At 51.3% G+C, this 11,157-nt stretch overlaps 1 protein-coding gene across 3 annotated transcripts; it reads left to right on the forward strand.

Moving 5' to 3' along the window:
* Window positions 1-368: 368 nt before the first annotated feature.
* LOC149520997 (class II histocompatibility antigen, B-L beta chain-like) lies at window positions 369-10,566 on the forward strand. 3 transcript variants are annotated; one of them, XR_016348079.1, is made up of 7 exons: window positions 371-1,295; window positions 1,387-1,653; window positions 3,867-4,136; window positions 4,231-4,509; window positions 7,158-7,262; window positions 7,571-7,808; window positions 8,612-10,560. XR_016348079.1 is itself a non-coding variant. In XM_089774286.1 (6 exons), exons 1-6 carry the CDS (start codon window positions 1,226-1,228, stop codon window positions 7,639-7,641), a joined length of 1,062 nt encoding a protein of 353 aa, XP_089630412.1. In that variant the 5' UTR covers window positions 371-1,225; the 3' UTR covers window positions 7,642-10,566. The 3 variants fall into 3 exon arrangements, 1 of the variants encoding a protein (XP_089630412.1); XR_016348080.1 differs by lacking the exon at window positions 7,158-7,262 and having other exon boundaries at window positions 369-1,295; window positions 8,612-10,566; XM_089774286.1 differs by having other exon boundaries at window positions 7,571-10,566.
* The last annotated feature ends 591 nt before the right edge of the window (window positions 10,567-11,157 follow it).

Below are 11,157 nucleotides of genomic sequence, written 5' to 3' on the forward strand. Positions count from 1 at the left end.
TAAATTTAATTAAACCGTATTTGTAGTTGTTTTGTCCATTTGTTTTGTACACGTCACGGTTCGTGGGAATGCACCGTCCTTCCTCGGGCAACCGGCCTGTAAACCATGCTACCCATCGAGTTTGTCTCTGTTTTCTTCTGACATCTAGTGGTCCAATGGGGGAAGTGCACTACAGAAGCCAACCTCATTTGCATGAACACACCCACCATGCCTAGGAGCTCAGAGCGATGGGGAGGTTATGCCCAAATGATGGCTTTTTGCTGGGCGGGGTATAATATCTCTTTGGGTATGTCTACACTGCCACCCTAGTTCAAACTAGGGTGGCAGTGTAGACATACCCTTTGTTCTTAGGGGAAGGAGGGCTAGCGGGGTGTTATCCTTGCTGTATGCAGTATTCAGGATGTGGGCGTACTATAGTTTATATTGTATATTTGTTGTAGCTACAGCAAAACTGAAAACTGCTGCCACTGCATGGTTGAAAGATATTTGAGAATCAGGAAGCTCTTATCACGGCCTTGGCTGTGTGCCCAGCATGAGAAAAGCCAAGGAAAAACGCTTCCTGTTAACACAATGAAAGCTGCCTTGTACACAAAGCATGAACGTTGTGTGCAATAAAGCAAGGGGTTTCAAATTTGGGGTGCAGCTTGTAAAGAGAGGCTGAGCGTCTGTAGATCTGTCCGTTTGCAGCTTCCAGGAACGGGGTTCAACATTTTACTTGTGGAAGGTGGAGACGTGGTGGGGTGTGGCAGGCTTACTTGGGAATGATCTGGTTTCTAGCAGTTTAAGTTTTGCTCATCCGGTCGTTCTACTGGGGCATGGCCCTACCCCCAAGCCACCTTTGCACTGCAGGAACAGTTTCGGTTTTGACATGAAACGTCCCAGGATTTTTTGAACAGGGGAAGAATTTCTGTTGCTAGGAAGGAAGGTAGCCAAGGGGACTGTTTTCTTAGCAGCATGCTCCTGCCACTATTATACAGCTGGAGTTGGAAACTGTTAATTGTGCAAGTGGGGAGCCAGGCTTCCGGTGAACTAGCGAGCGAGGCGGGGGGTGGTGGATTTATTTTGCTTGATGTTTTCTCAGTTTCTGGGTGTGGGTTTCCCCTACTGAGTTTCCTGTCAGAGCAGCGGAGAGCCCAGTAACAGGCAGGCTGCTGTTCTATCCCCAGCTCTCTGGGTCCAGACCTCAGCCCCACCCCATAGAGCTGCCATCCTGACCCCCTGGGGCATGGCTCCTTGGGCCAACACTCTCTTGGTGTCTTCCTGGATCCTGCATTTTTGCTCCATCACCTCAGCAGGTAAGCGACCCCTGTGCTGCCGGATGCCTGGACCCTGTTTCAGCCCAGTCTCAGGGCACTTTCTCCAGCCCAATCTCTCTCCTTCCTGCAGGGCTGCACCGTCTCTCCTTTCTCCAGCTCGTCACCCCGCAGGCGGCCCCTGGTCTGCTCAAGAGGCTGAGTGCCCTGAGGGTGGACGACCTGCTGCTCTCCGTCTATGACAGCGACAGCGGCAGACTAGTTCCTCGCAACAGCTACAACCAGGACAGGCAGGACTTTTGGAATCAGAGCAGCACTCAGTGCCTGTCCTGGGACTCCTGGATGCAGACCACATATCAGATCCTGGTGCGGGAGGTGAACACCAGCGCCCCACAGGCCGGTGAGTCCCTGGGGCCCAGGCTTAGCACAGGAAGGGATGGGTTGGCAGCTCAAAGGAGTGAAGGGGGAGGTGGAAGAAAGGACGTGAGGGGGAGGGACTTCCTTAGTACCAAGCTGTTAACTTGGGGGAAGGGGCTGAGATGCAGGAGTCTTGTGGTTGGTGTGACCTCAACTCTAGGCCATCGCTGTAGAAGACTGGAGCTCCTGGTGCAGCAGGACAGATTGTGGGGTGCCGATGGGGGGGATATCAACAACAAGTCTTTCTGAAACATGTCATTGACATAGTCATCTTGACCCGTGCTGACAATGCCTGAAGTTACAGAAAGTCGCACAATCACCTCCAAAATGAAAACAGTGCCCTTCAGTATGAGCCTTTCAGTCTGTTTGATACTGGGAGGACTGGCCAAATGTTTTAATAGACACCAGGGCGTCTCATTAGGGATGCAAATGAGGCTTGGCGATATTCCACGCTTTGCCTCTTTTGCTTATTTCTTGCTCAAGAACCAGCTAGTGAAAACATTACCATCAAGTGCTGAGTTACCAGAGAAAGGATTCTCTGAGGTGTGTGGTTGGTATGTTTTGCCCACCAGTGCAGGATTTAAACTTGGGGGCAGAAAGGAATTTTGCCCCAGGTCAGAGCAGTAAAAGACCCGTGGGGATTTTGCACCTTCCTCTGCAGTGCAGGACACAGTCACTTGCAGGAGCTCCCCTGCGTTCCCCCTCCATCCCAGTGCACGGCTCCCAAGCTGAGATCTGTGCTTCAGCATCTCTGAAGTTCCACCTCTCTGCTTGGGCTGCAGTGATCCAGGAGCATTGTGGGGCGAGAGCTCCTCCTCCCTCTCCCCGATGCTGGGTGCAGCAGCAGGAAAGGGTTTCACTCCAAACATGCTTATTTTGAGGACAAAGCCCTCCTGGCCTAACCCAGCCTCAACTTGTCCCCTGAACCCGGATCTTACTTGCCCCCATTGCTCCCCTGTACCTTCCTGGTCTCCCTTGCTTTCCCTTCCTCCACCCAACTTCTCAGGCCAGAAAGTCCCTGCAACTTTCTCAGCCGCTCCCCACCCTGACTCACCAGGTCTCAGGAGCGAGCAGGGAGCTGGGCCGGGTCCTGGGGGAGCTACAGAACAAGGAGTAATGGTCTCAAGTTGCAGCGGGGGAGGTCTAGGTTGGAGATTAGGAAAAACGATTTCCCTAGGCAGGTGGGGAAGCCCTGGGTTGGGTTCCCTAGGGAGAGGGTGGAATCTCCATCCCTAGAGGTGTTGAAGTCTCAGCTTGACCAAGCCCTGGCTGGGTTGACTGAGTTGGGGTTGGTCCTGCCTTGGGTTTGATGACTCTTGAGGGCTCTTCCAGTTCCATGATTCTATGGCTTCAGGCTGTGGCTGCTGCCAGTAGAAACAGGGGGAGGGGCCAGCATGGGCTGCAGAGCTGAGCAGGAAGGAGCTAGACAGAGGCAGACTGGGAATCAAAATAAGCCTGGAGAATGTGACAGTCCATTTGGACGACAGCTCACCGGGAAATTCCCGGTATTCCGCCGGGCCCGTCCACTCCGGTAAATTACATGTCATGTAAATTCTAGCATGCAGCAAACTTGCAAGGGTGGGTGATGTTTGTACCGAGTCACGGATGTTGGTGCAGAAATTTGGGGCTGTGCAGGCAAGGAAGTTTACCTGTCCCTGAGAGGCATAAGGATCTTATGCAAAATAGGCTTTTTGCACTAAATGGAAGTAGCAACACGGCTTCTTTTCATGCAAAAAGAAATGGAAGAAAATGTGCTAACAATGCTGCAACTCATGCTAATGAGTCTCTCGTTAGCCTATTTTCTGCCGCAGAAATGTGTGGTGTAGACAAAGCCTAAGGAAGGAGCAAAACTATTTCGAGTATCATGAGCTTTCATGGTCACAACCCACTTCCGCAGATGACCTCGAATGGGTTTGACTTAAACTAGAGCATCCACCGTCCGACGGGCCCCACAATCTCTGGGGCTGGGCTTGGACTCAAGGGGGTCTCCGTGAGACAACCCACCATAGCTGGAGCAAAGGAGGCTGGGAACTAGGACACTTCAATTCTATTCCCAACTCACAGAGAGACGTAGGGTTTGGTGGGCTGTGTGTGCGTAGGAGTGTAGGACTCCTCGGTCCCTTGCATGGGAGAACTTACCCGTCTCCTACATCTGGCTGGTGCAAATTGAGGTCAGGCGTCCATTCTGCCCCCCAGAGCCGTACTACATGCAAGTTTTGAAGAACTGTGAGCTGGACGATGCCACCCGTGTCATCAGAGCCATCACCCGCTATGCCCTCAACGGGGAGGACATGCTGCAGTACCAGGGGAACCACAACCGCTGGATCTCGGTGCATCCGGCGGCCTGGCCACTGACCGAGCGCCTGAACCAGAGAGGGGGGAGCAATCCTGTGATAAGTCACATCAGCCTGCAGCGATGTGCGGCCTTGCTCAAGGCCACCAGGAGTTTCATCGCTCAGAAGACAGGTGAGAGATCCGCTGGAGCTCCTCAGACCCAACCTACAGCCTCCTTCTTTCCCAGTGCCCGTCACTGATGACCGTTTCTCTCCCTGCCACCCAGCCCGGCCCACAGCCCGTGTGGCCCTCATCCCAGGGAACCAGACCCAGCCACGACGCCTCATCTGCCATGTGACGGGGTTCTACCCGCCCTCCATTGAGGTGACCTGGGAGCAGCGGGATCAGGGGGAGCAGCTGAGCAGCGGGATCCGACCCAACGGAGACCCCACTTTCCAGATCCAGGTGTCCATCAAGCTGGGACAGGAGGGAGCCGGCCCCGAAGAGCACGTGTGTGTGGTGAGACACAGCAGCCTGGGGAACACCCCCCTGAGGGTGACCTGGGGTGAGTACTGCAGGGCAGGGCATGGGGAGAGGCTGGGAAGGGGGTGCTGGCTACCGAGGGAAAGGCTGTGGCACAGGTGGGCACATGGTGTGGGGGGGAAAGTGAGGTGGGAAAAGCAGAGAGGGAATTTTGGGGGCAGAGGAATGGGTAGGGTAGACAGAGAGAGGCCTATAAGGGATGAGTAGACAGAGAGAGGCCTACAGGGCAGTGGGGAGAAGTTTCGGGGGGTCTCAGAGGGGAGGGGAACCTGAGAGGAAGGGACTGGTTGAGGTTTTGAAAGTGGAAGGCTGCTTGGGTGAAAGTGACCATGAAATCAGAGTTCATAAGGAATGGTAGAAGGGAGCACAGTAAAACAGAGAGAATGGATTTCAGGAAGGCAGATTTTGGTGAGCTCAGAGAGCTGGTAGGTTAGGTCCCAGGGGAAACAAGGCTAAGAGGAAAAACCATTGAAGGCACTTGGCTGTTTCTCAAAGTGACATTTTTAAGGGCCCAAGAGAAAACTATTCCGCTGCGTGGGAATGATAGGAAGTCTGGCAAGAGACCTTCTTGGCTTTACCAGGAGATTTTGCAAAACCTAAAAATCAAAAAGGAGTCACAGAACAAGTGGAAAGTAGGCCAAATTACAAAGGATTAATATAAGCAAACAACACTGCCATGCATGGTCACGATTAGAAAGGCAAAGGCACAAAACGAGCACAAACTAGCTAGCAACATAAAGGGGAACAAGAAGACATTCTATAAATATATTAGAAGCAAGAGGAAGACTGAGGACAGAGTAGGGAGGGAGAAACAATAATAGAAAATGTAGAAGTGGCAGAAAAGCTTAACGATTTCTTTGTTTTGGTCTTCACCAAGAGGGTTGATGGTAATGGGATTCCTAACACAGTGACTGCTAGTGGAAATGGGGGAGGTTTAGAAGTTTAAATAGGAAAAGAACAAGTTAAAATTGCTTAGAGAAAGTTTTTTTAAAAAGATATTGAATAGTCATACAGCACCCTAGGGTACGTCTAGACGATAGGCTTTTGTCGACAGAAGCTTTGTGGACAAATACTGTCAACAAAGGTTCTGTTGACAAAGAGCGTCTAGACGACATCCAGTTCTGTCGACAATAAGCAAGCCCCTTTGTCGACAGGAGAGTGTAGACTCAAAGGACAGTGTAGATGCAATAACGCCTTCTGTTGACAGAACTCTGTCTACAAAAGGCGTTATTCCTCGTAGAATGAGGTTTACCGCCATCGACAAAACTGCCGAGTTCTGTCGACATTATGTCGACAGAACTCAGCGGCAGTGTCGACACAGGTATAGATTTGTCAACAAAAGCCCACTTTTGTCGACAAAACCCTGTAGTCTAGACACACAATAAAGGTAAATGTTCCCTTGAAAGCTCATAAAATCATCTACATTTTTTGCTGGACTGTAAGGTACTACATTGTTGGTTTTTTTCTTAGATTTTTTTTCAGCTTAGACAAATTAGGTGTCTTCCAGTCACTTTGGCCTGATGAAATGCATCCTAGATTACTCAAGGGGCTGATAGAGGAGGTATCTAAGGGTACATCTAAACTACATGGCTCCGTCGACGGAGCCATGTAGATTTGTTTGTTCGGCAAAGGGAAATGAAGCCGCGATTTAAATAATCGCGGCTTCATTTCAATTTACATGGCTGCCGCGCTGAGCCGACAGACAGCTGATCAGCTGTTTGTCGGCTCAGCGCGCTAGTCTGGATGCTCCCCTGTTGACATGAAAGTCCTTTATCGACCTCCCCGGTAAACCTCATCCTACGAGGCATAACAGGGAGGTCGATAAAGGGCTTTCAGGTCGACGCGGTAGCGTCCAGACTAGCGCGCTGAGCCGACAAACAGCTGATCAGCTGTTTGTCGGCTCAGCACAGCAGCCATGTAAATTTAAATGAAGCCACGATTATTTAAATCGTGGCTTCATTTCTCTTTGCCGATCAGCCTAAACTACATGGCTCCATCGATGGAGCCATGTAGTTTAGACACACCCTGAGCCTTTAGCTATCATCTTGGAAAAGTCATGGAAGGTGGGAGAGATTCCAGAAGATGGAAAAAGGACAAATCTCGTGCCCATCTACACAAAGGGAAATAAGAACAACCTAGCAAGCTACAGACCAGTCAGTTTTACTTCTGTGCCAGGAAAGATATTGGAGCAAGAAATTAAGGAATTCATCTGCAAACCCCTGGGAGATAGTAAGGTGATTGGTAACAACCAGGATGCATTTGTGAAGAACAACTCATGTCAAACCAGTCGGATGGCTTCCTTTGAGAAGATAACAAGTCTTGTGGCTAAGGGAGAAGCGATGGATGTGGTTTACCAAGACTTTAGCAGGGCATTTGCTATTGTCCTGCATGATCTTCTTGTCAATAGACTAGGGCACTACAACCTAGTTGGGGTGACTGTAAGGTGGGTGCGTAACTGGCTGGAGAACTGTTCTCAGGGGTTCCTAGTCATGCTGGAAGGTTGTAACAAGTGGAGTTCCAGAGGGTGTCTGAGAGGAGCAGGCTAGCAGGAGGAAGGAGATGGTGGTTCAGGATTCCCAAACATGGAACGTGGGGGTGGGAAAGGCCCTGGGGGAGGGGCACAGGGAGTGTGGAGGACCCTTGACTCAGTCTGACTTGGGATGTTTCCAGATTCTCAGCGCCCGGGCTGGCCTGGTGTCCTGGGGATCATGGCTGGCTGCATCCTCACTGCCCTGGCAATTGGGGTCCTGGGATTGTTACTGTGGAAGCGGCCAGGTGAGTGATGCTCCAGGGAGAACAGCGCCACCTAGAGACTAGCCCGAGTCAGCAATAAGAGGCAAGGGAGAGCGCCCCCCTGCTTACCCCGTCTTTCCCAATCAAGTACCCACCAGCCTGGCCATGCTTAGCCTGGGATCCCAGGGGCTCCAGGCTGAGACCTGGCTGGAGAGCAGCGTGGTGGGAATCTGCCCGCATCTCTGATTCCCAGTCCCCGCCTCCAGCACACACTGGCTCCAGACATAGGAGGGAGCCCCAGGAGTCAGAGTCTGCAGATGGATCAATTTCTGCTTTGCCTTCTCCTGCAGGAGTCTGGATGGGGATGTATCGCCGGGTACAGATACAGCCAGGGACCCACATCTGCTCCAGCCACGACTAGTTCCTCATCCATTGGACTGTCTTGATCAGAGGGCACTGAGTGACCAGGCAAAAGTTGTCTCTGCAATGCCATTGGCTTGGACAGGGACACGTGTATCATCCCCAGCAAAGGGGAGGTGCTGGGCGGTTGCGGACAAGGCCACTACCCCTGAGGTTACAGAGTAGGAGGTATGTCTGCCCCACCCCATTCCTTAGCTTGTCCTGTCCCCCAGTCACCCCATAAACTGTTCCTTGTGTCCCCCCTACAAACCTCTCCCAGGGCCTGTCCATACTAGGAAATTATTTCAAAATTACTACATTCAATTTAATAACTCCTGAAAGAGCAAAATTGAAATGTGGATGTACCACCTTTGACATAGAGCCCCAGGAAGCACCGGGAGTGCTGAATTTGCACGACTCTGGGGAGTCGTTATTTTTAATTAGCAGCACCAGAGAATCCCCACAACCGCTATTTTAGAAGAACGATTTTGAAATGACCCTCCCAGGGAGGGAGCCGTACCGATTTCAGAATCACCAGCCTGTTATTTCGAAGTAACAGCTCAAGCGGACACTCGTGCGGATGCTCCGCATATTATTTTGAAATAAGGGGGGTTGTTTGAAAATGACTCCCTTGTGTAGACCTGGCCTAGTTTCCAATCTCTAACCGCCCCCAAGACAGCCCCGCAGTCATTCCCCACTTTGGTCAGGGGGGCTTCTTAGTTCCTGACTGATCGACACAATTTTCATCTTATAGATGAATTCATGGAGGTTAGGTCCATAAAAGGCTATTAGCCAGGGGATAAAATGGTGTCCTTGGCCTCTGTTTGTCAGAGGCTGGAGAGGGATGGCAGGAGACAAATCGCTTGATCATTGTCTTCGGTCCATCCTCTCTGGGGCACGTAGCACTGGCCACTATGGGCAGACAGGCTACTGGTCTAGATGGACCCTTGGTCTGACCCAGTACAGCCGTTCTTATGTTCTTACGTTCACAGGTTTCTATTCACCCCCTGTTCACACTGGCTGGGCAAGCTGGGCACCCCCCCTGCATCCATTCCCCGTGTGGCTTCAGGTCCATCGGCGCCGTCCACCAATCCTGGGTACACAAGCTCACTGAGCAAAACGACCCTGTCCCGGGAGGCCTTTTCCAGGCCAGGAGTTGCTGCTGGAAGCCGGAGCCTGCTGGGACTGGGATCTCGCCGGCTGCTGCAGGGGCTGATGGGAATTGTCCCAGGCGGGAGAGGCCCTGACAGAGAAGGGCTGCGGAGAAGGTGCTGGGAGTCTCTGGGGCTGTTGGCAAAGTGCTTCCCAGGACGCAGCCCACAGCCAGGCTAACTCTGGGGCCGGAGAGGCTCCCAAGACACACCAGCAAGTGCGGACAGGTGGAGGCACTGCCGTTGTGGATTCATGTTGGGAGCAAGTGCCTGCAGCAAGGGGAAGCAGAGGGGTCCCCAAGTACCCAACATCTGCCTTGGGGTACGCAGTGTCTCCTTTAATGTGAAACCCACCAGGCACACGGGAGAGCGAGGCCTGCTCCCAAGTAACCCCAGGAGGAAAAAGGGGGTGACCCGTGTGTGTGTGTAATTCCGGGGGAATCCCCAACTCTCAAGCAAGGAAGTGGGGGCTGTTCTCAGGTTGGAATTTTTCTCCAAAGTCGCCAGCCTGAGGAAGGAGCGAGGGGAGGGGGAGGCCAGGCCAAATAAATCCATACGGGAGGGAAATAAAGACTCAACAGGATGCCGAGTGCAGGCCAGTATTGCCCAAGGCTGCTCCTCAAAACATGGAGACCCGTGTTAATGGGGAGAACTGAGTAGATGGGGGTGTACATGGGTGGGGAGGGGCATGTGCTACCTAGTGGCAAATTCCGTGTTTATATTCATGGATCTGGCACCAGGTGGGTTTCGGAGCCAGGGACAAGCAGCAGTAAAGAGAAAAGGCAACCGATGTGGGTCCTTGTTGGACCTTCTTTGGGTCTTTCATTCAATTACATTAAATTAAACCGTATTTGCAGTAGCTTTGTCTCTCGGCTTTGTACACATCGCGTCTCATAGGAATGCACCTTCCTTCCTAGGGTAACCTACCTGTAAAATGAGGCTCCCCAGTTTAAACTGGGTCTGTCTTAGCTCCCTTTTGACCCCTAGTGATTGAATGGGGAAAGTGCACTGCAGAAGTCAATCTCTTCTGCATGAAAATACCCACAATGCCTAGCTTCTCAGAGGGAGCCAACGGCCTTGCCCAAATGATGGCTTTTGGCTGGGCTGGGTCATAAATCTCTTTGTTCTTGGGGGAAGGAAGGCATATTATTCTTGTTGGGCGAATCCAGGGCAGTGGAAGTCCCCATGATCACCATGACCATGTAATTATGGGTGTGTCTAGACTACAGGGATTTGTCGACAAAAGTGGATTTTTGTCAAGAAAACTATACCTGCATCTAGACTACCACCGAGTTCTGTCAACATAAAGTTGACAGAACGCGGCAGTTTTGTCGATGGTGGTAAACTTCATTTTACAAGGAATAACGCCTTTTGTTGACAGAGTTCTGTCGACAGAAGTTATTATTGCAGCTACACTGATCTTTGCATCTACACTATCATGTCAATGAAGTGGCTTCCTTTGTCGACAGAACTGGATGCTCTTTGCCAGAACTGGATGCAGTGTAGATGCTCTTTGTCAACAGAGGCTTCGTCGACAGTATGGGTGTGTCTAAACTACATGGCTCCGTCGACGGAGCCATGTAGATGAAGCTGATCAGCAGGGGGACATGAAGCCATGATTTAAATAATCGTGGCTTAATTTAAATTTAAATGGCTGCCACGCTCTGCCGACCAGCTGATGATCAGCTGTTTGTCGGCAGATCAGGGCAGTCTAGACGCTTCTCCGTCGACATGAAAGCCCTTTGTCAACCTCCCCGGCAAGCCTCATCCTACGAGGCATATGGGGGCTTATTTAAATCGCGGCTTCACTTCCCTCTTTTGATCAGTCTCATCTACATGGCTCTGTCAACAAAGCCATGTAGTCTAGGGTACGTCTAGTCTACATGCCTCTGTTGTCAGAGGCATGTAGATTAGGCTACCAGACATAGGAAAATGAAGCGGCAATTTAAATAATCGCCGCTTCATTTACATTTACATGGCTGCCGCGCTGAGCCGACAAACAGCTGATCAGCTGTTTGTCGGCTCAGTGCGATAGTCTGAACGCGCGGGTGTCGACATCAAAGGTTTTTGTCAACCACCCAGGTATGCCTTCTGGGATGAGGTATACCTGGGTGGTCGACAAATACCTTTGATGTTGCCACCCAGGCATCCAGACTATCGCGCTGAGCTGACAAACAGCTGATCAGCTGTTTGTCGGCTCAGCGCGGCAGCCATGTAAATTTAAATGAAACGGCGATTATTTAAATTGCCGCTTCATTTTCCTATGTCTGGTAGCCTAATCTACATGCCTCTGGCGACAGAGGCATGTAGTCTAGACGTACCCCTAGACACACCCTATATGTCAACAAAACCTTTGTTGACAAAAGCCTGTAGTCTAGATGTACCCT

This window comes from Pelodiscus sinensis, chromosome 30 (genome assembly GCF_052426305.1).
Source record: "Pelodiscus sinensis isolate ZL-2025 chromosome 30, ASM5242630v1, whole genome shotgun sequence".
Taxonomy (NCBI): Eukaryota; Metazoa; Chordata; order Testudines; family Trionychidae; genus Pelodiscus; species Pelodiscus sinensis.

Bases quoted from the DNA above. Each gene is read 5' to 3' on its own strand.
- LOC149520997 (XM_089774286.1), top strand. From the start codon at position 1,226: ATGGCTCCTTGGGCCAACACTCTCTTGGTGTCTTCCTGGATCCTGCAT. The intron at 1,654-3,866 runs GTGAGTCCCTGG...TCTGCCCCCCAG, and splicing joins CACCAGCGCCCCACAGGCCG to AGCCGTACTACATGCAAGTT. The intron at 4,510-7,157 runs GTGAGTACTGCA...GGATGTTTCCAG, and splicing joins CCCCCTGAGGGTGACCTGGG to ATTCTCAGCGCCCGGGCTGG.